The sequence below is a fragment of the Grus americana genome, chromosome 10, assembly GCF_028858705.1.
Source record: "Grus americana isolate bGruAme1 chromosome 10, bGruAme1.mat, whole genome shotgun sequence".
NCBI classification, from domain to species: Eukaryota; Metazoa; Chordata; class Aves; order Gruiformes; family Gruidae; genus Grus; species Grus americana.
Window position 1 is genome coordinate 17,032,437 of NC_072861.1, and position 24,932 is coordinate 17,057,368.

Consider the following 24,932-nt stretch of genomic DNA (forward strand, 5'->3'; position numbering starts at 1 on the left):
CTCCTGACCTGGGGCTTTCCTGTTACTAAGAGGATTTGGATGAACATCTGCCATCCAGGGATTTTCTCCAGAAAAAACCAAAAACCAAAAACCAAACCAAAACAAAAAAACCACCAAAAAAATCCCCCAAAGAACTCTGGCAGATCATTTTTTCTTCCTCATCCAGGTGTGGCAGTGTGGGCTGAGCTGTGCTGCGAGTCACTCGCACGGTGCTGTCAGGGCTCACTCTCAGATGGGTGGCTGCAGTGCACCACTGAGTAGATACAGGGCGCATCATCACTTCCGTCTGCTAGCTGCGATCAGAGCTGCTCCATTAAATGTAGCTCAGAAGCCAGGGTAAAAGCATTAAGCCTCACAGTACTGCATTAAGATTCTTCCTTCAAAAAGATTTTGGACTGAAACAGTTTTTTGCCTCGGCTCTTCCTTGTAATTTCCACTTCAGCAAAGAAACTGGAGGCCAAAGTTAGTAGAGAATGAGATCCCAGATTCCCAGCTGTGTCCATATCTTCTCTGACTGCTGCGGATCAGTATCGGAAACCTTTATGCACCTTCAGATCACCTCACCAGGAGAGCTCAGGTCAGGAGAGCAGAGCAGGGAGTGTGGGTATTGATTGTACAGAGCCACATGCTTATGGTGGAGGTACAATTGTGCTGGCAAAATCCTGTGCCACAGTTCTGGTACGGAGGCTGTTAAGAGGCAAGAACAGAGGTTTTGCCTTTGACGCACAACCCCCTGATTGCCCATTAGGCATTGTGTGGATACAAAAGAAAGCAGAACTGTTCACAGAGAGGTGACCCCACTGCCCTGCACAGAGCAGGGAGATCTCAGAGGTCTGAACTTTTCCACTTCTGATTAACGTGAGACAAATATCCTTCAAATGCTGCAGTGGGTCTCTGCTGCATAGCTTTTAATTTAGTAATGCATTTCAAATCAAGTGCAGGCATTCGCAATTGAAAGAAAGACAGAAGCAGCTGCCAAACAACTCTCTGCATTAGTCCTTAGCCAGCTTTGCTGGATGGCACAGAACAGCCTTCAGCCATCAGACTGATCATCTTGTTTCAACATTAACAAATTGCAAAAACATTCATCGTCACCTTGTTTCCCAAGTGATGTGTTTGACAGAACAGGTCCTGGGGAAGATGTTGACTCTCAAGAGAAGTCAACACTTGGTTCAAGGTGAGGATCGACCCTCCAAAGGGACGTTCTTCAACCATGCCTGAAAAATGTTTGTTTTAGCTGCATTTCTTCATTCAGCAAAGAGGAATATTTCCCTTTAAGGAGGAGTATTTACTTGCTCAGCATCATTTACCTTCGCTGGGGGCCAGGGGTTCAGGGAACACTGCTGCTTTTCTTGAGTTATGGTGTTTCCTTCAAACTCCTGCTCAGCTGGGTCTTGAACCTGACATGCCCCCCCTGTCTCCAAGCACCTCCAAGCACCCCCAAGCAGCATTTTCTTCCATCAAGAACCCCCTGCACTGCAAGTGCTGCTTTTTGCCAGCAGATATTCCTCTATTCTGACCTAGTTCAGCTCCTGTGGATCTTATCTATCCATGATCAGGCCTCCTCAGGATCTCCACAGCAGGACTGTGCAGCCTATAGGCATAGACTATAATCCTGCCTATGGTGTCTGAGATGATATAGGAGGTGTTCTGGGAACAGCCTCTTGCACCTCTGTGCTTCCCAGGAAACACAGCGGTTGCCACCACTTTCTTCTGAAATGTGGTGATGGTGACACTGGTCCTACTCTGTGGACCACTAGCTTGCAGTAGACAGCTCCGAGACGTATGTGGCTTAGAAGCCAAGGAGCTGCCAATGCAGTAACAGTGTGCTTGGATGTGCTGCCCCAAACCCTTCCATTTCAGCAGCTGGCAGAGCCATGCGGTAAAGTCACCTGGTCACCAAGTGTTTTGGTCCTGCAGTGCTAAGGCAGAGGCAGCTGCAGCCTCACACGGCAAGAGGACAAAGCATGAAGGGCTTTGTCTCTTGCGCTGTGAAACTCAGAATAACTTCAATAGCATAGATCCACCTGCTGATAATCTGTCTCCTTGTGGTCTTGCCTCATCTGGGCTTTTTCAGAGGACCCTTGGAGACATATGCTGCTGCCTCATCCCTTCCATCCTTACATCTTTCCTGACTCAAAGGAACGAACAGAGATTTGTTCACAGACAAGCCTAAAACAAAAATCTGAAGGCCAAAGGCCAATATAGCCTTTAAAGACCTGATCCATGTGCTGCCAGCTGATGGACTGGTCAACTCCCAGATGGTATTCCTTAACAGCAGTGCAAATCATTTCACTCTAGTTGACCAATTTTTCCAACCCTCCAGCACTGATTGCTCTTAGATTTTAAATGCTTGATATCTGAGCCTGCCGTCCTCTCATATCAGAACTCCTGCAGACTTCAACAGGAATTTTGCCAGCAAAAGGACCATAGCTTGTGGTTCTTCCTGGGAATATTCTTGCTCAATGAAGTCTCTACATCTGGAAAGTAGATTAAATAAATGTAAAAAAAAAATCATGGACCTGTGAGCATTATTAATCAGTGCTATTTACTGCTCTCAGATAAAGGAAAAGGCAATATAATAGGTGGCCCTTCTGGTGTCAGTGTCAATAGAAGAGTCAAGGACAACTGCCATGTTTTCTAGGCCTGAATGGCAAGCACATAGTGAACTGGGTACAGGGAGCCTATTTGGAGAAGAAAATCATTCTCTCCTATTCAGCCTGGCACTAAACATAGTCAATGTAACTGTCTGTTGAGGAGCCCAGGGTAGAAGATCTAATGAAGTCAAGTTAAAAAGAAGATCCCATTCTTCTTAACAATGTCAGAGTGATAACTCCATAGACGAAACCATGAAGACAAGCAGTAGGTTCTCTCTTCTCCTGAAATTGTCAGATCAAGACTGTACTCTTTTCTGTAAGTTGTTCTTTAGTTAGATACAAGATCTTGGCTCTGTAATGAAGGAAGTAGCTGTGCTACACACAGGGAGTCTCTGACAGAGATACAGACTGATCCTTTCAGATAAAACTAGGAAAAGCAGCGAGTGAAAGCGATGATATACTGCAAAGGAAGCATGGGTAGGATAGTTAACCTGCAAAGAGATTTAGCCGTGCTTTACCAGTCTCTCTGCTCTCACAGCTTTCTGCGTATAAACAGCAGCAGAGAGACCTTCCTCCCTACACATCCTCAGTCGCATTGCGCTCAGGGGGGTTAGCGGAGTTAAGACATCAGACTTCTGTTGTATCATTGGTGGCACATAGCTGGGACACGTGTATCATAAGCTGCTTATGTCTGGCCATTGCTTACGTGCAGGGGATATGTGAGCAGCGAGGTTGGGAAAGAACGATGTGGGTCTGGTCAAATGAGGGTATGTCTACATTGCATGATGCAGTGCAGTAGGGAGCAATGAAGCTCGTGGGCAGAAGATGGGGAAATTAGGTTTCACCAATGGATAGAGTTTCTGAGATAGCTAATCTGGGGGCGGGGGGAATGGGGGTATCTCCACTTTATTGCGTAGTATACCCAGTCAACATCAGCTGCCATACGGGCACTTTAAAATCTGCTTCTACATTGCATACTATTTCTACCCAGTTACCAAACTCATTGGATCTCTGTCTCTTTTCCAGGCTTGATAGTCTACTTAGGAATGATGGTGGGGGCTGTCATGCTGGGCGGCCTCGCTGATAAACTGGGAAGAAAGAAATGCCTCATCATATCACTCACAATCAATGCTGCCTTCGCATTCCTCTCCTCCTTCGTCCAGGGATATGGATTCTTCCTCTTCTGCCGCCTTATCTCAGGCCTCGGGTGGGTAACTGGTGAATCTGTCCCATGTCCTGGAGGAATCCCATCACAGCTCAGCAGTTTGGGTGTGCGGGGTGGGAGAAGGAAGGCTGCTCCAGAGATGCATCTCTGGTACCGAGCCGGGACAGCACTGCTGGTTGGCACATGTGGTTGTTACCTCGCTCTTGACCCTGAAAGTGTTAGCAGTAACAATGTTTAGTCATTGACGTTCTCCTGGTACTACCCAAATTGTGCAGAAAGGTGAGTGAGACTGGCAAATGCCAACCTCGGTTTACAATCCTGACTTCCGGGGCCTCCAATGAGACCCTCAGCAGTTCCCATCGCCTGCCTGTATTTTGCCTCCCTAAAATGAGCGATCACAAAATAACAACAGAGAGGATGTCTAGGTGAAGAGCAGGGCATTACACTGGATTTATATAAACTGTACAGGAAATTCAGCTTTCAGAGCGTGAGAAGGATCTTGTTTACCTTTGATGCCTAAAACCAGTCCAGCCAAAGAGAGATTTGCATTTTTCCTACAAGTCTCACTTTTATGCAGCACGTCTGTGAGTGTGACCTTCCCTCTTCATATATGCAATCCTAACTACAAAGACATTTAAGACAACTGTTAATCTTCCCTTGTGCTGTTTTTTTCTCCTCAGTATTGGGGGATCCCTCCCCATTGTGTTTGCCTATTTCTCCGAATTCCTATCTCGTGAGAAGAGGGGGGAACACCTGAGCTGGCTTTGCATGTTCTGGATGATTGGTGGCATTTTTGCTTCAGCAATGGCATGGAGCATCATCCCACATTACGGTAACTGTTTTGTGCTATTGACTTTCAACAACACCACATTCCTGCATCACTGCACTACCCCAAAAGCCTGCACAGGTAACATAAGCCAGTCCTTACACATCCCAGCATAAACACTGAAAATAATAGATAACTGAAGTGCACACAAAAGGTCTGATAAATTGACTACATGATTGATTAACTGATACTAAGGCTGTAAATAGGACTGATGAGGGCTGCTTTGCATCAAAAGCTTCAAATACACCCCTTGAATTATACTGCCAGAGCCTAAATGTCAGTGCGTTCAGGGAAAACTGGACTGAGATTATATTGCAAAAATAAGTAACTTTAATCAGGGAATTACTGGGCGCTATGAATGATAGGAATGAGGACAGCACAAGCTCTTTTCCTTAGCCAAGTCAACACTCCTGGGGCTGTGTATCTGATGATACGTCTCTCCAGCATGCGATGGGCTGGAGTCACATCTGACTTCACCTAACTGGGTTGAGGAGTGGAATGGGTTCCCTGCCCAGAGCTGGAAGTGAGAGAGGAAAAGTAGGGTGGACTCTGAGACATATTCGTGCTCTGAGGAGCAAAACTCTGCACGTCACATGGTATTCCTCGTAACTCGTGTGTATATCCTAGGAAAACATCAGAAGCAAATATCTACTGGGAAAGATTAATTCCCCCAGTATTCAGTGACACCAGCTGTTTGCAAAATCCTGTTTGAGGAAAGTAGGACAGGCCACAAAGACCATGAAGAAAAACACTAACGTTTACCTATCTATCAATCCATTTTGACCATGTTTAGAGTACACTCAGTATAAAGACATGTTCATGCCTTTGATTGCTATGATAGAGACTATTGGAACAAATAGGCAAACTTACTGCATAGTGGTATCAGGTTGAAATAATTCTATTATCTGCAGCTACATTTGCTTTTAAAAGCCCTTATGTATTTACATTACATTTATTTTTCAGATGACTTTTTGATGTTGTGTTTTTATAGCTTCTCTTTTTTGATTTCCCATGTTCTACCTGCTATTTTGGAACTTTGTGAAATGAGTAGAACACCATGACTGACTCAGATGAAACCTCTGCAAAAGCCATTGCTTGATGATTTCCTTATTATGTGAATAAATATGTTTATAGAAAAAAATGGAATTAAACATTCCTTCTGAGATTTGAGCCTAGGGAAAGTTAATGGAGCAGTGTAAGAATGACGCTGTATTTTCTAGTCCTTGGCAGGGGAATACTGGACCTGGTCAGACATCAGGAAAAAAGCAGGAGACGGGGGATCCCAAATGCAGGCTTAGGATCTTGATTCTTCTAAATTTTAATCCCAGCTCAGATTTTTATGTCTGGAAAAGAAATAAACTTGCTTTCTTAGCTCACTTCCATAAAAGTGAAATACATGCACGAGGGATGAGATGAAAAGCAGCCATCTCTAACATGCCTCTCAGGTCAGAGAAGATTTAACTCTTGTAAACTTTTTGTAACATCACTGAGCAACAATGAATTATGGCCCTGATTCCTCTGCCGTTTCCCAACCTTACTTGCCTACAGCCGCATGGAGCTATTCTTATCACTAGACAATTTCTAAACGCAAATATAAAAGAAGGTTTTTAAAAGGCAGAGCCTGAGCAAGTATGTTCCATTTTCTGTAACGAACATGAACTCACTGTTATCTACTGAGCATGCTATCGAGCCTCTAAGAGCAGTCATTACTAAGAATAGCAAACTTTCAACCTGTCCCCATGTCACACAGAGCTGTAAAGTTCAGAGCTGCTTTAGGAAAGAAAAACTCAGAATGCCTGGTCAGTATTTTTACTTTTTGGCTCTTGCTGTTTCCAGGCTGGGGGTTCAGTATGGGAACCAAGTACCACTTCCACAGCTGGAGAGTCTTTGTACTCGTCTGCTCTCTGCCCTGTATCGCCTCCCTGGTGGCACTGAAATTCATGCCTGAAAGCCCGCGTTTTTTGCTGGAGGTAAGGTGATTCATCTGAACGTTGCAATCTGATATTAGCAGAGGATAGCTTGTCCCTCATGTGTCACCGTCTGTCTTTCTTTGTCCCATCAAACACACGTAGCACAAGCTCAGAGGCAAAACCACTCCTACACGTCTACACTAGCCCCACAGATTGCTTAACCCCAAAGACTACAGACTGCAGGGTCAATCAATGACGGTTAGTATTTCACTGCCAAACGTGGTACAGAAAGAAGGTGGTGAGTGCTGGGAATTTTTTAAGTCCAACAAAGGCATTTTGAAAACATCTCACAGAGTTTGGGCATGTAACTACTGAACGCTGGTGGAAGAGCAAAGGACAGAGTACATTTTACTGAGTAAAATACATAAACCTCAGAACTCTTAAGTAAGTATTCTTTATTCCCATTTCAGATGTGAAATATGGCAATACCTAGCTCAAGTTAACCCTGCAAGTCTTTAGCAGAGGTGGGATTAGAGCCCAGGTCTCCTCATCCATCTCCTCTTTTTCATCTGGTTTTAAAGCTCTGGTCCTGACTCCTGCCTCAGACAGTTTTAGGGTAACTCCTTTCTTCAGCACAGAGATGCTGCACTCTGTGAACACAAACCATGCTTTCAGCTATGTGCGTTTAATGCGGCCAGTGTTGTATGTGTGCTTCTCCACTATATTGGACTTCCCAAACTGGTTTCTCACTATGCTTTAGTAAATTGCAGAGATGGTGACTGCAGCATTTATTTTCCTTTTCTTTGGTGTTTTCAGATAGGTAAACATGATGAAGCCTGGATGATCCTCAAGCATGTTCATGACACCAACATGCGGGCCAAGGGCGAGCCAGAGAGGGTGTTTACGGTGAGTTTAATAAATCCATCAGCATTTAAAAAGCTAGACATACCTTCCTTGGTGCAGCACAGTGCCAGTTTATTCCTCCTTTAGTCTCTTTCAACATGACCTCCACCAGCAATCAGAAAAAGGACTCTGAGATACATTTTGTGCTATTAAAGTTAGATGCCAGTCTGTTTTTTTCAAGATTTAGTTAATCCTGTGAATTGCATTGAGTACTCCTCATTCTTGGTATTACTCTACAGCATATAGATGAGTGATTTTCTAATTACACACATGCCTAATTGGTCTACTCTAAGAGACTAAAACCAAATAAGAGAGGTATTAGTCATATGGGAGATCTGAGTCACTCCTTTCTCCATCCTGGCTTCTAATCAAACTCTGATTAAACTTCCGTACCTTCTAATGAGCTTCCCAAACTCCACCTGCCTCATGCCCAATCTTTAATGTCTCCAAGGGAAAGGGGGATGAGTGGCTATTACTCATTAATCTGCTGCTTGTTGTGAAAAAGGTCATACCAGTGGACTTCGTTAATAGTAAAATCAGGTAAAAGGTGTGTGCTGGGGTTAGTGGCAAATTACTATAATTCAGTTATAAGCTTCTAGTGAGCCAGCCAGGGAATAGCTTTTGATTTATGCTTTTAAAGATGAGACGACATGCACTTTTAAAGGATGGAGAAAAGGAGATGGTGGTTGTGTGTGAAACATATCCTTTTGAAGAAAAAGGAGAGCAAGGTTCCATGTTCAGAGGGGTTGTCACAAAACAGGGCCCCTTGGGAGTGATCCCTCAAGAAAATTGGAGGTTAATATCAGTGCATGAAAATTGTGTGCAGGTTCAGGTAGGAACTTAATGAGTGTGTGTTATTTTTAGGTTACCGACCATTTGATTAACGTGAACCTTGATAGCAAAGGTGAGAGGGGCTGTCTCTCTAAATCCCTTCCTGCTTTGCTGAAATGTCAAGCTGGGCTGGCCAGTCCTGCTGTGTGGCGGGAGGAAAAGAGGACTGGAACTCAATAATATATACATATATATAAGTAGGGCACTATGAGAGTGAGTAGGAGAATGAAGGAGCAGCTGTGCAGCATTAGTGCTCATTACTCTATCCAACAGTGTCATGTCTGCTACGGCACGAGCTGGTCTCAGTATCGCACCTCGAGGTATGGCGTGCCAGCTAAATCAAGATTTACTGACATCCATTGGCATGGGTGGATGATCAGTGTGGCTGGTGTAGCACAAACTGTCAGATTTTGTGTTTTTCTGATAGGCCAGAAGTTGCCGGTTTGTGGTGAGTCAGCTGTAACCAGGACAGTTCCCAGATCTGACATTTAAACGGTGCCAGCAAGAGGAACACGGAGACTCCACAGCTGAGCCAAGGCGCTCATTCATACTCAGATATTTATTCAGTAAATTTTCACCTCCTTCTCATGTTTACAAACAGATCTAGATTCCTTGAATATGTCCTTTATTTAAAGTTACTGAGCGAATATTTTCTGGTACTCATTTTTAAGGTTTCTTGAGCAGTCCGGTTCAGGTGTTCAGTGTTGAAAATTCAGACTGTTTTGGTGGAGCGAATTGATTGCATGGTGTGGGCTCACTTGATGACAGGATTGATTTTTGGATGCAAAGATTCCCATCCACACATTTGTTTGTCACAGAAGCTCTGCCAGTGGTACTGAAAAGGTGCTGAATGAGAAATGTTCCTGCCAGTTGTCTTTGAAGAAAGAGATCCTGAGGGCACAGTTGGATGTGGATACAAGTGGCTGATCATGGAGATACTTTTTACTATAATTGCCTAGTCCTAATTTCTAGTAGGAATCTAAGGGATAAAGAAATAAGGTAGTACACAGGTATGTTAGCCAATAAATTAAAGATTGAAGTGGATGTGATGCACTTAAAATATTTCATGGAAGGAGAGAGAGAAAGGATGGAGGATAGGAAGGAGGACAGGCTTCTTTCTGTAATAAAATCTCTTGCTGTAATTAAATCAATTAGCTCAGTTTTTAGTGATAACATTAAAGGAAGAGATAGTAAGGGATATCAGGTGGAAACATTGCCCAGAAGACAGTGGAATTTAAAATCCACCCAATCAATTCTGGAAATGTCAGTCCATTTTTTTTTCTCTCTTTTTTATTTTGGGTTTTTGGTCTGGTTTTGGGTTTTTGATTTTGTTTTGGTTTTTTTAGGTTTCCTATATCAAGACTCCGAAGCAAGTAGATGAATTTATTGAAATCCAGAGCTCAACAGGTACCTGGTACCAGCGGTGGCTGGTCAGAATTACGACCACTTTCAAACAGGTAAGGAGAAGAAAACCCATCCCTCAGGGGCTTTGAAGCTTTGGGCTCCAGTGCCTCATTGCTTCAAGTCATTGCATCCTGAAACCCTGATTCTCACTCAAAAAAAATCTGCTGGTGTTTGCAAAGGGTTGTAATCTGGTCGTACTTTCTGTGCAGATTTGTGCATCAGCAAACTGCCACACTGCCAGCCAGGCCCCGAAATGCCCCTGTGAGCATTACGGTAGTCCAGCTGGGCTAATGGCAGAGCTCCTGGGACGAGCCACAGCCCCAAGTGCTTGACTCTTCTGAGCAGATAAATATTGATTCCCTCTCCCCCAAGCCTAAGTGAGTTTACCACCCGCAGTGGATTCAGAAGAGTGTTTGCTCCTTGTTCCTGCTGAGACTGAGTTTCTAACAATGTTTTATTGTCTCTTCAGCTAATTTAACCTTTCACACATGCTATGCTGCTTACCTATGTCCATGCAGAACTCTGTGGAAAGTCTTGATACATCTTCTAGTCTAGGAGGGTGAGCTTAGAGTCTTTCTTAATTAATAGCAGTGCAGGTGCTATATTATTGCTACATTTACGTGGCAAGTTAAGAGTGTGAGGAGTTACATGCCCTCATGTTCCTGGCAATATTTTCTGCAACAGGTCAAGAGGAGCAGATCTTGGTCTGCCTCCTGCTGTGCTTGGCTTCATCCCTATCTGAGTTCATCTTCCCTCTCCTGAAGTGCCAGCTGTGTTTGGGGTTTTGCTCTTCAGTAAGCTTTGGAGCTCGGTTTGAAAGCACCCCTGAGACTATACATATATTTGAAAAGTCAGAATTGTCAGAGGGTCTGAGAAGAGGCTCATATCCACTTTTACAGATACAGCCTGAGAGAGACACTGCATCATCCCAGCCCAGTCCTAGTCATGCACTTCAGCTCATTACAGAAGGTTCAGATCAAGTACCCTGGCACATAGCTGAATAAGTGATTTTTTTGTAAACCATTTATCTTGATAAATATAATTTTGAACAAATACTGAATATAAGCCACACATCTGACCTTCCACCAATGAGCCCTTTTTTCTGACGTTAGATTTATGATGCACTCAGAAATTAATCTGTCAAGTATCTGCAAGGGTGTCCTTGCAGCTAATTCCTTCTTGTGGATTTGTAGGTCTGGGACAACGTGCTATATTGTTTAACAGCCCAGTACAGGATGAACACACTGATGCTGGCTGTGGTTTGGTTTACAATGGCCTTAAGGTAAGGTGGTACTTTGACTTTTTCATGAAACTAGAGGGACCTCAGCATATGAATAATTATTTACACATTTAAATAAACTGTTATGAAATGACTCCTGGTCTTATTTTAAAGAGTCTTTGTGTACTAAGTCTTGCTCTTCTATGAACTATTGATCAATCTGATTGCTTATATGAGAGTATGAGGTGCTTTGAACAAATCAGGACTTGAGAAGTGGTCAGCAGGGCAGTAATATATTCACTTTCTCACCTCTAGATCTTTCCTTTGATCTTGTCCACACAAAAAACCCCACAACCCTACCTGATTCTCAGCTGTTCCTTAGTCTAGATAAAAACTATTCAGGTGAGCCTAAATCTAAACTACAGGTAAATTTTATCTAACTCTCACTTAAACCCCACATTTGTAGAAATCTGCCTTCTGGGGGAGCTTCCAAATTTCTTACTGCTCTGCTGGTCTCTTGGGCAGCAAGGATAGCACAGTGCTGTATTTCCTAGCCAAGGAGTCAATGTCACTAAATTTTAAATGAGTTGTCCTGCTTTAGGTGAACAAGTTTACAAATTATGAAGTAGATCACTGGAAAAACACTGCCATATTTGACTGCCAGTACCTTATACCCCTAATGTGTTTCTCCCACCCTGCTATAGTTATTATGGCCTTATTGTCTGGTTCCCTGACATGATCCGGTATCTCCAAGAAGAGGCATATGAATCCCGAGTGAAGATCTTTGATGAGGAAGAAGTGTCACACTTCACATTTAATTTCACCTTGGAAAACCAAATCCATAGAAATGGGGAATACAGAAATGACAAGTAAGTGAACAGACTTTGGTTCGATGCATGTGAACTGAAATACATTTCTAGAAAGCTCTCTTCCCCCCCGCCACTCCCCCCAACTTGAAAATCTCTGCTCTTTTGGACACACAGCCTGTATCTCTCAAATCCCAAAGGCAGTTTTCCACAGACCAAATATCCCTTTTATCCTGCTTTTCGCACACTCTGCCTCAGCCGCTCGTATCTCCAGACCCAAGGGGATGCATGCGAGGAATCCTGCTTTCAACAGCCCCTTGCTGGGAGCAGGGCAGTGGGCGCCCACCCCGCTGTTGTGGGCAACTCTGAACGCAGAGGTGACTTCTCTTTCCTTAGCACACACTGACATCTACTGGTCTTGGGCAGCAGAGACCATCACTTGTAATTTAAACCACTCTGCTGCTGTATTTCCAAAATGAAAAGCTATTTTTCCCTTGAAGTCCTCGATATGACTTACCCCAGCCTCCATCCTGCAGCCCATTAGTGCAAGCTGTGTCATGGCCAGTTGGACTGGTGTGCTTCTCCCACACTGCCCAGCATCTCCCCACAAAATGAGTGTGTCACCTTCTCTTTCAGGGCTTTGAAGTCAGTGAAATTACTTTAGCAGAACATCATTGTTTTTGTCCCTTTCTTCTCCTATTTGGACTAGACCTGGTGGTTTTTCTTCTGCATCCAGCCTGGACCCCAATCACTCTATGTTTCACAGCAACATAAATCCTAGTGATATGTAGCAGGCCATTATTAAGTTTCTAAATCCCAATAAAATGGGTGGAAAAATACCCCTATGTAAATTCTGTGGACATCCCATTGCACCAGATAATGCAAGGCAGCTGGAGCAACACCCTGTCTAGTCTATGTGGGGAGGTCCCACTGGATGTTCACTGTTACACAAAACACTCATGTTTTAATCTTGACGGGTGAAACCATACCTCACTGCCCAGCCAGGTTGTTCCTCTCTCCTCAGAAACTGTTTGTCTCCATTTCCTTGGCATATATCTGATAGACATTCGTAAACGACCCCAGCATGTGTCCCCATGTCCTTCTGGAAACCTTCCCTGCAGCAAGGAGCTGTGGTCGATGGTGCAAACCTCACCCTATAATTCCTATTCCCCTGACTATCGAGCAGCCAAACAAAGTCTGGTGAGAAGAGGATGGTGGTCAAATTTAGGGATTGGGGACCTTTATCTTATGGCCAGAGGAGATGCTCAGTTTTCACTAACTTCATTGAGAACTGAGGATGCTCAGCACCTTGCAGGATGAAGACATAAAACTGTGATGCACATCACCATTCTCTTGCCTTGGCCCTCTCCTCTTCAAAACTTCAAGACCTGATCAAGCTACAGTCCAGGAACGCCCTGAGCTTATCTCAATATAATTTATAGCTGTGTTTTCCCTCTAGCCCTTGGCTGTGAGTTAAAACTCCATTGAACACCAGTCCATTGCTCTATGACTCTTTTAAAGATGGATGTTAAGTAAGCAAACTGCAGGAAAAGGGCTTCTAACAGCCTTCGGGAGTAAATACATCACAGGCGATTACTGAGCAAATGCAGAACAGCTTAAGTTTTCCTGTAACCTATGAGACCTTCTACATGGAGCAAAAGACTTGAATTGTCTTCTTGTGGTATTTTGTGCATTAATAATATCTGTTAGTAGCTTCAGTTAAGAAGCCCTGCAGTGCTCATTTAACAGTGTAAACAGCCATCACGCACGGCTGTGTTGTAAGTGCCCAATTCAATTAGGTTTCTGGGTATATTTTAGAAGGCTTTTTATTTGGCGACAGTTGTGGCCTCCTTAACTAGAGCAATAATGCTTGCTCTTAATAGCTCCTTACATCTTCCAAACATGCCTGTGCATTAACTAACACATCTTCCCGGTGTCCCTGCAAAATTTCACAGGTAAATCAATATTGAGTCATCCTTCAGGCAGGCAGGTCAGACATGTCAAGCTTCCCATCAGAGGAGAAATCAATCACCTGACACAGTTGATTATTTTTAGTGTAATCTGTTTTCATTACATGATAAGCAATAGTCCTTGAACAGAGTTGGCTACAAGCAGAACTCAGATAATCTCCCCACTCTCTCTAGGAACTCTACTGCATTTTTGCTTTAAAAAAAAAAATCACTTTGTGTTTAAATAACTGCCAGAAGCCTTTCACTAAATGGCTCACTGGGCTCCTGATAATGTCCATTTTTATTTATGCTGGAGGAAGGGGCAGAATAAGGGAGGCAGCCAGGTCAGTTCACAAAGAAAATGCCACGCGCTGAGTGAAATTATGTCTTCTTCAGATGGACTAGTACTGAGCGTGAGAGGATTTGTGTCCACTCAGCCTTAGAAGCACATTTTCTTAGGTGTGACTATTTTGAGGAATAGCAAAACTGCCAGAAATCCTAAAAGGCCATCTCTCTCTTTAAAAAAAAAACAAACCCTCTTCAAGCCCTTCTCTTCAACTAAAATATGTAAGCACGGAGTTGGAAGGGCAGTTATGCAACACCTTTTCTGTAAGTGACCCTAGAAATCGCCATTAGTGCTCTGTCTCCTGCAACAGCCATTACACACTATACAGTGTAGAAGATACCTTAAAGCACAGAGTGAAGTTCTGTTTCCTGCCCCACAGATTTATTGGCATGAAATTCAAGGAAGTGAGATTTGAGGATTCACTCTTTGAGGAATGCTACTTTGAAGATGTGACATCCAGCGAGACCTTCTTCGAAAACTGCACCATCATCTCTACTGTCTTTTATAACACTGGTAATGGGATTCCTGCTATGGCCTCCTCTCTGTAATTAGGAACTGTTTTATCAGATTCTGGGAGAAAGGATGATAGGGATCTGTATGTTTATGTGTGTGCTGGGTAATGAGAGTGATGATGGCAAATGCATTCCAAAGGAGGCTTCAGGTTGCTCCATCAGTGTTTCTAACCCCGTGGCTTCTGGTGCCATTGGCTGCTGCATGGGAAATACAAAAGTCTGCTCAGACTTTGGCGGGTTAAAGTAATGGCAAAATGCCTAGCAGTTTAACAGCTCAAATCAGCAAATTTGGCTTAAAATATTATTTTAACCAAGCTGTGGTTGATGATCATAAGCAGTAAAATATTCATTAATTTATCCTGAAAAAGCTTTCATTTCTACTCTAATAGAGCACAAATCATAATGCCATGGAAGCAAGAGCCTGCATTGCCCCGTCCTTGTGGCATGGGGATACTGGTCCAGGTGACTCCATAAATATAGAGAGTGCATGAGCTTACACCGACCAGCATGCAGCTAGATTTTGCCGCTAAAATAAAACTCCCTGGCCATTTCCATTTGATGTGGAGCTCCTCTCACATCTTTGATTTGGCTTTGATCTTGACTCCTGTTGCTGCTGTATGAAGGGAGATCAGTCAAGCAGGATCAAGACTTTGCCGCTTTTCCTCGCAGATCTCTACGAACACAAATTCATCAACTGCAGGCTGATAAACAGCACATTTCTGAAGGAGAAGGAAGGCTGTCACCTGGACTTTGAGGAGGACAATGATTTCCTGATCTACCTGGTCAGCTTCCTGGGCAGCCTGTCTGTGCTGCCAGGGAACATCATCTCTGCATTACTCATGGACAAAATAGGGAGGATAAAGATGATCGGTGAGTGGGGATGATGGGTGCATGGAACAGGTCATGGGTGGGAGCACAACTCTGCAAGAGCCAAGGTCAGTGTGAAGGTTTTGCTGCACTCGCACGCATCAATGCAAGTTGAGATGGCTCAGGTGGGAATGAGTCATTCCCATATCAAATGCAGCAGAAGGGTGAAAGGGCTCGAGGGTGAGGCAAGTGATATACTCTGTGGCAGTGGGCAAGTTACCTGCTCCCCGCCTACCCACCCTGCTGTTCCGTTTATCTGTGACATCCTCCTTTTTTATTTTGACTTTTATGTCAAAGCCTGTATGTTTATCCAGCTCTCAGCACAACAGGGTCAGAGCTGAAGCAGGACCTCTTGGTGCTGTTGAGTTGATGCTGATGTCCACAGCACTCTGTATAAATAAACAAACACTTTGCTTGTAGCAATGAATATTCACTAAGATTATTTGATGTGGCTGCTTGACAGCCCAGAGTTCCCTCTTTCGGTTTTCTGATTTTCAAATGATTTTACAAACAGCTTCAGAGAGCATATGGTAGATTAACTGACTATGTCACAGCCAAGCAAGATGCCACCCTTTAGCGTTGTGGGAATAAGTTATCACCTTATCAGCTTCATGATTACTTTGGGAATTTCTAGTGTTGCTTCCTCCAGGATTCAGACCTTGCTCTCCAAGTACTATGAGAATCATGCCTTGAGGGACAGCCAAGTGAGTTTAATAGAATCAGGGATGTGGCTCAGGGGTAAGGGATGATTCACTCTCTTGAGCTTAGCTACCTCTATTCTGAGAACAGAGAGAAGTTTAGTTAGTTTAGCCTCACCATCAGACAGGTTAAGGTAAGAAAGATGACCCCACCAGTGTGTCAAGAATGTATGCTGGGGTGGGGGGGGAATAAGTGTTCATGCAGTGAATTTGGAAAAGACCCAAAAAAACCAGAGGGTCTGTGGGAAATAAATAAAGCTGAATAAGAATCAGATTCTCCACCCTGCAAACATGTCAGTGTTTCAACATTTTCATCTGGAATTGAGATGACAGCTGGAATCCTAAATGCTTATTTCTTCTGCAGAATGAAAGGTACGGGACAAAAATTAGTAACGACACACTGAAATGTTTCACTATGGAATTTTCAATTGAAACAGCCTTCTGGCATCCCACCCGTATCACTCCGTTGAACATATTATTTCTGGTCAGCTTAACATGAAAAATGAAATTTGCTTTTGTGTTATATGCCTCACGGGACTTCAGTTGCATCATGTTCTGCTAAACCCTCTCCTGTGTCAAATGTCAGATCTCTTGGTGCACACACAGCGACCCTGATGCTGCACTGTACCTCTTCAGAAGAGGGAATGTCCACACTGCACAGTGGGGGGTGTGGTTTGTCCAGGTACCATGGAAAAGACGTGGATATGGAGTCCTGCACCGCAGCTTTTCATAGGCAGGGCACCACAGTGGCAAAATGCAGCAAAATGTCCAACATGAAGCATTTTAGTTCCGGTTCAGCATCCAAATTATTTTGAATGGTGTCAAATTGATTCAAAAAACCCCAAGCAAACAAAAAAACCCAACATTGTTTGGTTTCTGGTAGTAAATGGAGACATTTCAGCAGCAACAGAACTTTCTAGTGAAAGATACTTCGATTTTGCAAAAATTGCATCTTTCAGGTGAAAATTCCCAATGGGGTAGAAGGCAGTGATGTAGCCATTAGTATTTCTGAATCTGAACTGTGCCTAACTGAGCATGAATGCTCTCACTTTCTCCCTCGGTGGTGTTCATAAAATTATGGCTCCTGTGCAAATGTGCCATGAAATCTAATGATGTTCTTATAATTAAAAGAGACCTCAAGTGCTTCATACAATTGACTGTAAATTATCCTAATTGAAACTATAAATGTGTCAAGTGATTTCAATACGATATGAAATGCACCAGCTCTTCGCTCAAAACTCAAGTTGGAAAACCTTCACAACGATTCTTCCTCCTCATTGACTTTCATGTTTACTTGCCTCTGCTGTTTCTGGGTCCATCTGGATGTCTGAGATGCTGGAAACCTGCCTGGAAAAGCCTGTCTTCAGAGTCTCCGCAGAGCAGGACTATCAGCAAGATCAGATGGTCATTGCGAACAGTTTCAGGATGGTTTCCAGCATCAGAGAATGACAGATAGGCAGCATAAAGGTATTTTTGGATTCTTGCAGATTTAAATTGTTTTGGGGTGAAACACCATCACTTGAAAACCATCTTTATGAACAAATGTGTTTGCTCAACTGTGGAGAGGGGGAACCGGTGCCAACATTTTTCTCTTGGTTTCCCCCTGTAGGTGGCTCAATGTTGATCTCGGCAGTGTGCTGCTTCTTTCTCTTCTTTGGCAACAGCGAGTCGGCAATGATCGGCTGGCAGTGCCTCTTCTGCGGGGCCAGCATTGCTGCCTGGAATGCCCTAGACGTGATCACTGTGGAGCTCTACCCCACTGACAAAAGGTGCTCAGACTATTTCTCCTTTTAATCTCCACCATCTGACTTTGTCCTCTCGGTTCCTGATGGAAAAAGTTACTCTAGATACATGTAGATGGGGGAGGTGTATTTTTTTTTTTTTTCCACCAGTCCTGCAGCTATACGGGATCAGCACAGACATATGCAAGCATAATTCTGCATGCATGGTGGCTTGTATGCAAGGAGTTGCGTGGGTGTATGGAAACTATAGGCAGATAATATCATTTCCATGGATGTGCCTGGAGGCCTGGCCTTTCAGACTGTATCCCTCAGCCTCTTGTCATAGCTCATCACTGTGACAGCCTTTCCCTCCACAATCTGGAGACACCCATGTGCACAGAATGGTTTGGGAGATGAGGCAGCACAGGAAACTTCGGGAGAATATGCTGCAGATGAAATCTTTCCTCGTGACATCATCATAAGCCTTTTTTACCTTTTTCAGGCTGTTGGGGGAAACCAGAAGGGAAGGAGAAGAACTGTGCTTTGAAGGCAGTGTGCTTTTAGCTGCTGGGTGCAGCAGGTTTTGAAGGAGAGCCCTGGTTGTTTCTCTGGTGACAACCCACTCCAGCCAGTGCTTGGAAGGGCTTTGACAAGTTCTAGAGCAAGTCATGTCCTGCTGTCTTTGGGGAGGGCAAAGGCTGCCATAGCGGGCCACTCTAGGGCTAGGGAGAAGCTGAGATGAAAAGGAGAAACAAGTACACACAGACATTCTCCTCATTCACACAGACATGCAAAACACTGACATCTATTTATCTATGTATTTAGTGTGCCTGGCTTTACTTGCTGGAAGCGTAGCCTAGGCAACATAAAAGCATTCACAAAATTACCATCCTGACCTTCTGTAGTTATGCCAAGAACCTGGCTCCTAACCACTGCTTTCTGCTTTTCTTTCCCACAGGGCAACGGCCTTTGGCATCCTCAATGGGCTTTGCAAGTTTGGGGCCATCCTGGGGAATTCAATCTTTGCCTCCTTCGTAGGGATAACCAAGGTGGTTCCCATCCTTCTGGCTTCCTCTGCTCTGGTTGGAGGTGGCTTGCTCGCTTTGCGCCTGCCAGAGACTCGAGAACAGGTCCTGATGTGAGCACCTGAGGCCGGGGGGTTGGGAGGCGGATGTAGAAGAACAACAAAAAAGAGCCATGTTCGGAAAAATCAAAATATCCATTTCTATACTGTTCTGTCGATACCTCAAAGAGAGAGGGCAGAGGGAAAGAAAAGCCCAAAGGGATAAAAATGAAACCCCTAGTTTCTGACCCTTTTACAACCACAACTGGTGCATGCAGCTACTATACACCCCTTGCAGAGCTCGGGTTTAACCTTGCCAACGCTGGGAGTCTACCCTTTCCCTCTCCATCCCAGTGTAACGACACAGCACGCGAACGGTGGCTTTGTGCATGTGTGCGCCTGCGTGGGTGTGAGCATGTCTGACGGGAGAACAGATCCTGACCCCCTCATGCCTTTGCCGAGCTGCCAGATACTGCCTGCCTTGCCCAGCACTCCTTGGCAATTCATATCAGCTGTGCTCAGACTCAAGGGGCATCCGAAGGGGAGGCAGGTGACAAACCCACTGTAGGTGAGCTCCAGCAGTAGGGACAACAGCTACAAATGTGACTAGTGACCCTAGCTGTCTTGGTTTCGGGGCTACCACCTGAACTACCTGAAAAAGTGAGAGAGTCCTGATTTCTGGAGGATATGAGGGCGAGTGCTCGGCTCCCTCAGAAGAAACAGGGTTTCAAAACCCTTTACTGTCTTCACATGGGCATAGAGAATCACTAGGCACCTTCTTGGTCTGGGAAAGAAATATATACAGAATTTTATATATATATATATATATGTATGTATGTATTTACACATACTTGCAAACGTACATACACACATTGAAGTGATCAGCTATTGAAAGTTACAATTTTTTAATTTCTGCACCCTTAAGAAGATCTTAAGAGAAACACTAAAAACTAACCCCACTACTTCAAGATTATCTGCAGTCATGACCAACTTAGTGACACTTCATTCTTTATATCCAGACACCAAATATTTAAATGCATTGATGGCTGGGAATATATATTTCTATGATGATTAAGAGGTTTTTTCCTACAACTTTCACAGAGGACAAATTGATATGATGTTGGAGCATTCCACAAACCAAATGTGTACATATTATCCAGTGTAAATAGAGGATTTTTTGTCTAATACCTAGAGTATGGTAACTGTGAATTTACCAGCATTTTAGCCATATTATTTAAAGAATATGATGCTTGATTTTCTTATATACTTGGGTCTCATTGAAGCACTGTAAGCACAGTTACTTAAAGCCATTTAACTTGTTACACAGGGAATGCACACAGCGAGCTTTCACTGTACAGAACATTAAATTCTCCATTAAGTGGCACAGTTAAGTTTGATATCCTGTAAAGACCATTTTTGAAATTCATGCGCCCTTTTTATCATATGAGTTAAATTCTGTTGCATCTAGAAGCAAAGCAAGTTGTGTATTTTTGGATGTACTTTCTTGGGAAGCACGAATGAAATGCGTACTGTTAAATAACACACCAATGCTCACAATTGACTAGATAGCACTAATTATACCCTTGCAACAAGCTCAGCAATAGACCAGAATTGATTGAAAACTTGTCACATAGTGCAGGGAATTTGTCTCACCAGGATATTTTCTGACATAAAAATTTCTTTTGTACTTTTGCTAATGATCTTCCTACTTACCTTTCTTTGGATCCGCCCCCCCTTTTTTTTCCTTCCTTTTTTTTCTTTCTTTTTTTTTTCCTTCTTTTTTCCTTCTTTTTTTTTTTTTTTTTTTTTTTTTTTTTTAAGAAAAACACGCAGGGCTAGGCTGAAATCCAGCAGGATTGAAGTCTAACACCTCTACCTTCAGCTGCACAGAGACAGTCAGATACACTAAGAGCTGACACCAGGGCCAGCCCCACACAACTGTGGGAGTCAGTGTCGGTGCTGCTGCAGAGGACAGCTGAAGGACACAGAGCGTGGTTAGATTACAAGAAGCAAATCCTTGCCAATGAGGCAAAACCCCATAATGAGCATCACTTTTTTCATTGTGTCAATCAGGGATAAATGCTTATGGAGCAGCTAGGCTACAATGGGCTACTTGGGATTTTTGAGATTTATTCTGAGGTTTATGAAATTGATAAAATCACAAGCTGCTGTAATAACCAAGCTTATTATGCCTCATTTCTTCATTTTATGGGTAGCTTAGGGCCTTTTTTTGATTTGTCTTCAAAACAGCAAGGTTCCTTCTCTAAGGTAGGAGTGAATGTAATTATGTCCTTTGGCAGTGGTTCACAGCTTCTGTTGAGAATTACAGCCCAGAATGTGGCAGGTTTTTTTCCTTGTAGAATGTCTGGTCCTTTTGCATGGTGAGAAGCAGTTAAATATGTATTTCAACACAAAAGATCACCATAGTCTTTACGCTTCATCCATTTTGTTGGGCCGTGCATGCCAGTTATATTGCATTTGGGGAAAAAAAGTTTGTTTCATTTTCTGGACTATTCTGTTGTGTTGCTCTGTGGAGCGAGGATTTATTTTATGAAGCACTCTTAGTTCCATATCTATCCAGTACTCTGACAGCAAACCTGACTATTCGTGTTCACTGACGTTGTACAGTGACACTAATGACAGCATTTATTTTTCAAAATTTCTTTGTTAATTTTCGGAGAAGGAAGAAATCGAGGTCTTGAGGAGATAGAAATGATAAGGTAATATCAGGAAGTGTTATCCAATCTTAGAAACCTTTCTTCATTACAGAATGGCTCTTTCACAGGCTGCTAAACCTCACCTTTGAGAGATTAGCTGGGACCAGGTAAAGAGCAATAGGATCTTGTTTTCAATGTCACCCAGGCTACCCACATGGCTGTAGAAACTCTGCACCCCTAAAATGCATGAGTGAGTCACCGGTGGGCTAGCGGACAATGCACATGTGTCATGACCAGGCTCCTATTCCTGACACCTCACCAGGGAGTTCATGACCTAACACAAAAGTGCAAACACACGCTGCAGCTGGTACCCAAGGGCCTGGGAAAGGACAAAAATGAACAGAGAAGGAAGAAAGGAAATGCAAAGGGGAAACCGTATCGCCTAGCCTTAGACACCTACGAGTTAGATGTCTGGATAGGAACTCATCACCCCGGGTTCCCGTTATTCTCAGTTGAAAGGCATAGGCAATATACGTGACCACTCTTAGGCACCATGCTGAGAAGAAGATGGATTGTCCTGGATGGCCCTGCTCCTCTCCTTCCGTAACAGAGAAATCCAGGGCAACGGCTCCAGCTCAGGCATTTGCCTTTGTGACACCTGGGCTGATGGCTCCCATCCAAATTCGGTGTGCACAAGGCTTAGTCAATACTCCTGATGTGTTTGTTTTTTGTCCTTGTCACGGTCTATGTCAGTGTAGGCTTCACACTGCTGTTCTCCAGAGCAAAATGGTTGATGGGTGCAGTCCCCTCAGCACTGGCTCTGTTTTGGTTTGGGTCTCGGCTTCAAGCCGTGGGCTACCTGCTAGGCTGAGCCTGAGCCACAGAGCCCTGGAGCACAGTGCAGGGGGAGATTTCTCATCAGGCACCTCCTCTGATGGCTCAGCTTTATTTCTACTGTAAAATCAGCATTACACCTGCAGTGCAAGGGACAGCATGCCTCCTCCATTGGTTCCCACTGCCTGTGTTTGCCACAGTGAACAGTCTCCTTGCCTTGGATATGCTGGACCATCTACAGAGAAAACTGCTGACCGCGTGTCCACTGATGATCTCTGCAGAGCACTATTTCCTCGGATTCATGAACTTCATTGCAATGGGGCACAGAGGACCAAGACAGGGGACTTGCCTTAAATCCCAAAGACCTCGTCTAGAGGACAGCTGGACTGCTTCATGCATATGTGGCACACCAGTACAGCCACTTAGCCAGGGACTTTATGGCGTGGGAAAGGTGGGTCTGGGGAACCCAAACTGGCCTGCTGTGACTTAATGTCTTTCACTGTACAGCAGTGTAATGGGGGTCACAGGGGGAATGCATTACTGAGTTTCTGAGCATGCAGAAACAGACATTCAGAGGAGCACAAAGCACTGTTGATATTATTATGAAAGACTAGTGGTATTACGGTAAGAGTTCTGCCTCCTTATATTCCCTGTCGATTTTACTCGTTGTTGTATACCTACTCCTTTACTTCAGATGTGCAGGACAGCTCCTGCCACTGCCTTTGGCTCTGCTGCATCCTACTGGTGGTGGCTGCAGCTTGGGCTGGGTGGGGTGATCCCCTCCTTGCCCATATGATCCTCATCCCCGTGAAATGCTATGTGACTTATAAACAGTGGTGTGCAGATCTTTTGGACTAAGAAAAGGGTCACTCTTGGAAAACCCATATCCAGAGCCAGATGTTCTGCACACTGGGGAGTGGTCAGGCAGCCCGATGTCCTTAGGTGATACTGGAGAGGTGCACGGAGGGATATTCTCTGAGCCTGGGAGCGGTCCAGCCCCAAGGCTGGGTTCACACAGGGGCACAGAGCAAGGCTGCACAGAGCTGAGCTTTCTGCAGATGCGCAGGTCTCTTCGAGGTCCTGCTTTGAGACCTCCAACAACAGACTATACTCTGATACTGTTAAGGAGGCCCTAGGTGCATTTATGTTCCCTGCTTATGTCCTTCGACTTTCCAAAGGACACACAAAACCTGAGAGTATATTTTTAGGTTTATGTCGATTGGAGCCCTATACATTATATTTCCATCAAGTTTCTCCCTCAGTTTCTCACCCTCGTATTAGCAAATGCTGCTTTTAGGAAGAATCAAGCCTGGGAACTGCAAAAGAAATAAAATGAAAGAAATTTCTTTGTTGTATGTGATTCTAGTGCTGTATAAACTTACACCCACTGCAAGTTCCACTGTAAATAACACTCAGTGTTGTGCATTTAATGAAACGGTTCATTTAGATGTTCTGTTGGTTTTGTGTGTAAAATAGCCAATTCCAGTCCCTCGGTTCCTTTTTTCATTTGAAACCTTTCTTCTTTTATTTTTTTTTTTTATTTGATCTGTGTCTGGTTGTCACTTGAAATTGCAGCTGTTCCAATGGACTTTGTTTTTGTTCTCTCCATCACATTAAAAATCTGGAAGAAAAAGAATGACTCTTGTAGTGTTTGTGTCTAATGTGCACTTTGAGTCCTTTTACAAGGGCTGTCGCAGGTGACTTTGTACTCCAACAATGTGGGGAACTTCCTCTGATGTTTGCAACGTGTACGTCCTTGTTCTCTCAAACAATTCCACCTCAGTTAAATCTCCCTTCTATCACCATTTTTCACACTGTGTAATTCCTAACACACTACATGAAAAATCTTTATCCTGAAAAGTTTTCTGGTGGAAGACGCATTAAATATTTTTAAGTGCCATGTAAAACTGGAAAGCTAAATTCTGCTTTGTCACACGAATATGTCCAAAAAAAAAGCGCTGCTTCTTGTAGCTTGGCACACCATTTGACCATAGCATAGACTCTTCTGGATGTATTTCTAAGGATGTGTGCTCTTTTTTTTTTTTTTTTATTTGCAGCTCTTTGTATAAATCTAACTGTCCACTCCATGCTTTCAGAGCAGGATGGTAGAGACCTGCACATCAGCTGAGTGGGAAAAGAGCTCATGGTATAAGCAGTGAAGGCTGGTTGGCTGACTATGGGGCTTATGCATGTGTTTCAGCTTTATGTATTCCATAAAACGCAGCGATGCCTCTTCCCCCAGACCCACTCAATCATAGAATGGTTTGAGTTGGAAAGGACTTTAAAGACCATCTAGTTCCCACCCCCCAGCCATGGGCAGGGACACCTTCCACTAGACCAGGTTGCCCAAAGCCCCATCCACGGGAAAGGTCAGCAGGGTTTTATTCGGGGTGATTTTGGCTTGTTGATAAGACATTCAGGTGCTGAAAGGTTGTCAGGTCAATCGGTGTTTAGTCCTGCCTTCATGTACATTGCATAAGCAACAAACTAAAGCTAATATTCAAGTGAGAGATAAAGAGCTGGAAGATATTGAAAACGTAATAAAAGAATCATGAAGGTACCACTACCATCAGGAGACTAAATCTGGCACTTTTCCTCAGCTTGGGTTTAGCTGGGTCCCATAG

General features: G+C 43.8%; 1 protein-coding gene across 2 annotated transcripts in view; it reads left to right on the forward strand.

Annotated features, from left to right (window-relative positions):
* The window catches only part of SV2B (synaptic vesicle glycoprotein 2B), a 67,815-nt gene extending 43,874 nt beyond the window's left edge, over window positions 1-23,941 (forward strand). For both annotated transcript variants that reach the window (XM_054837495.1, XM_054837494.1), the window contains exons 3-13: window positions 3,624-3,804; window positions 4,443-4,594; window positions 6,425-6,558; window positions 7,315-7,404; window positions 9,579-9,689; window positions 10,830-10,918; window positions 11,560-11,724; window positions 14,336-14,469; window positions 15,138-15,338; window positions 17,643-17,802; window positions 18,713-23,941. In XM_054837495.1, coding sequence (XP_054693470.1) covers window positions 3,624-3,804; window positions 4,443-4,594; window positions 6,425-6,558; window positions 7,315-7,404; window positions 9,579-9,689; window positions 10,830-10,918; window positions 11,560-11,724; window positions 14,336-14,469; window positions 15,138-15,338; window positions 17,643-17,802; window positions 18,713-18,896 — 1,601 coding nt within the window. In that variant the 3' untranslated portion in view covers window positions 18,897-23,941. The remainder of the gene's footprint in view (window positions 1-3,623; window positions 3,805-4,442; window positions 4,595-6,424; window positions 6,559-7,314; window positions 7,405-9,578; window positions 9,690-10,829; window positions 10,919-11,559; window positions 11,725-14,335; window positions 14,470-15,137; window positions 15,339-17,642; window positions 17,803-18,712) is intronic.
* The last annotated feature ends 991 nt before the right edge of the window (window positions 23,942-24,932 follow it).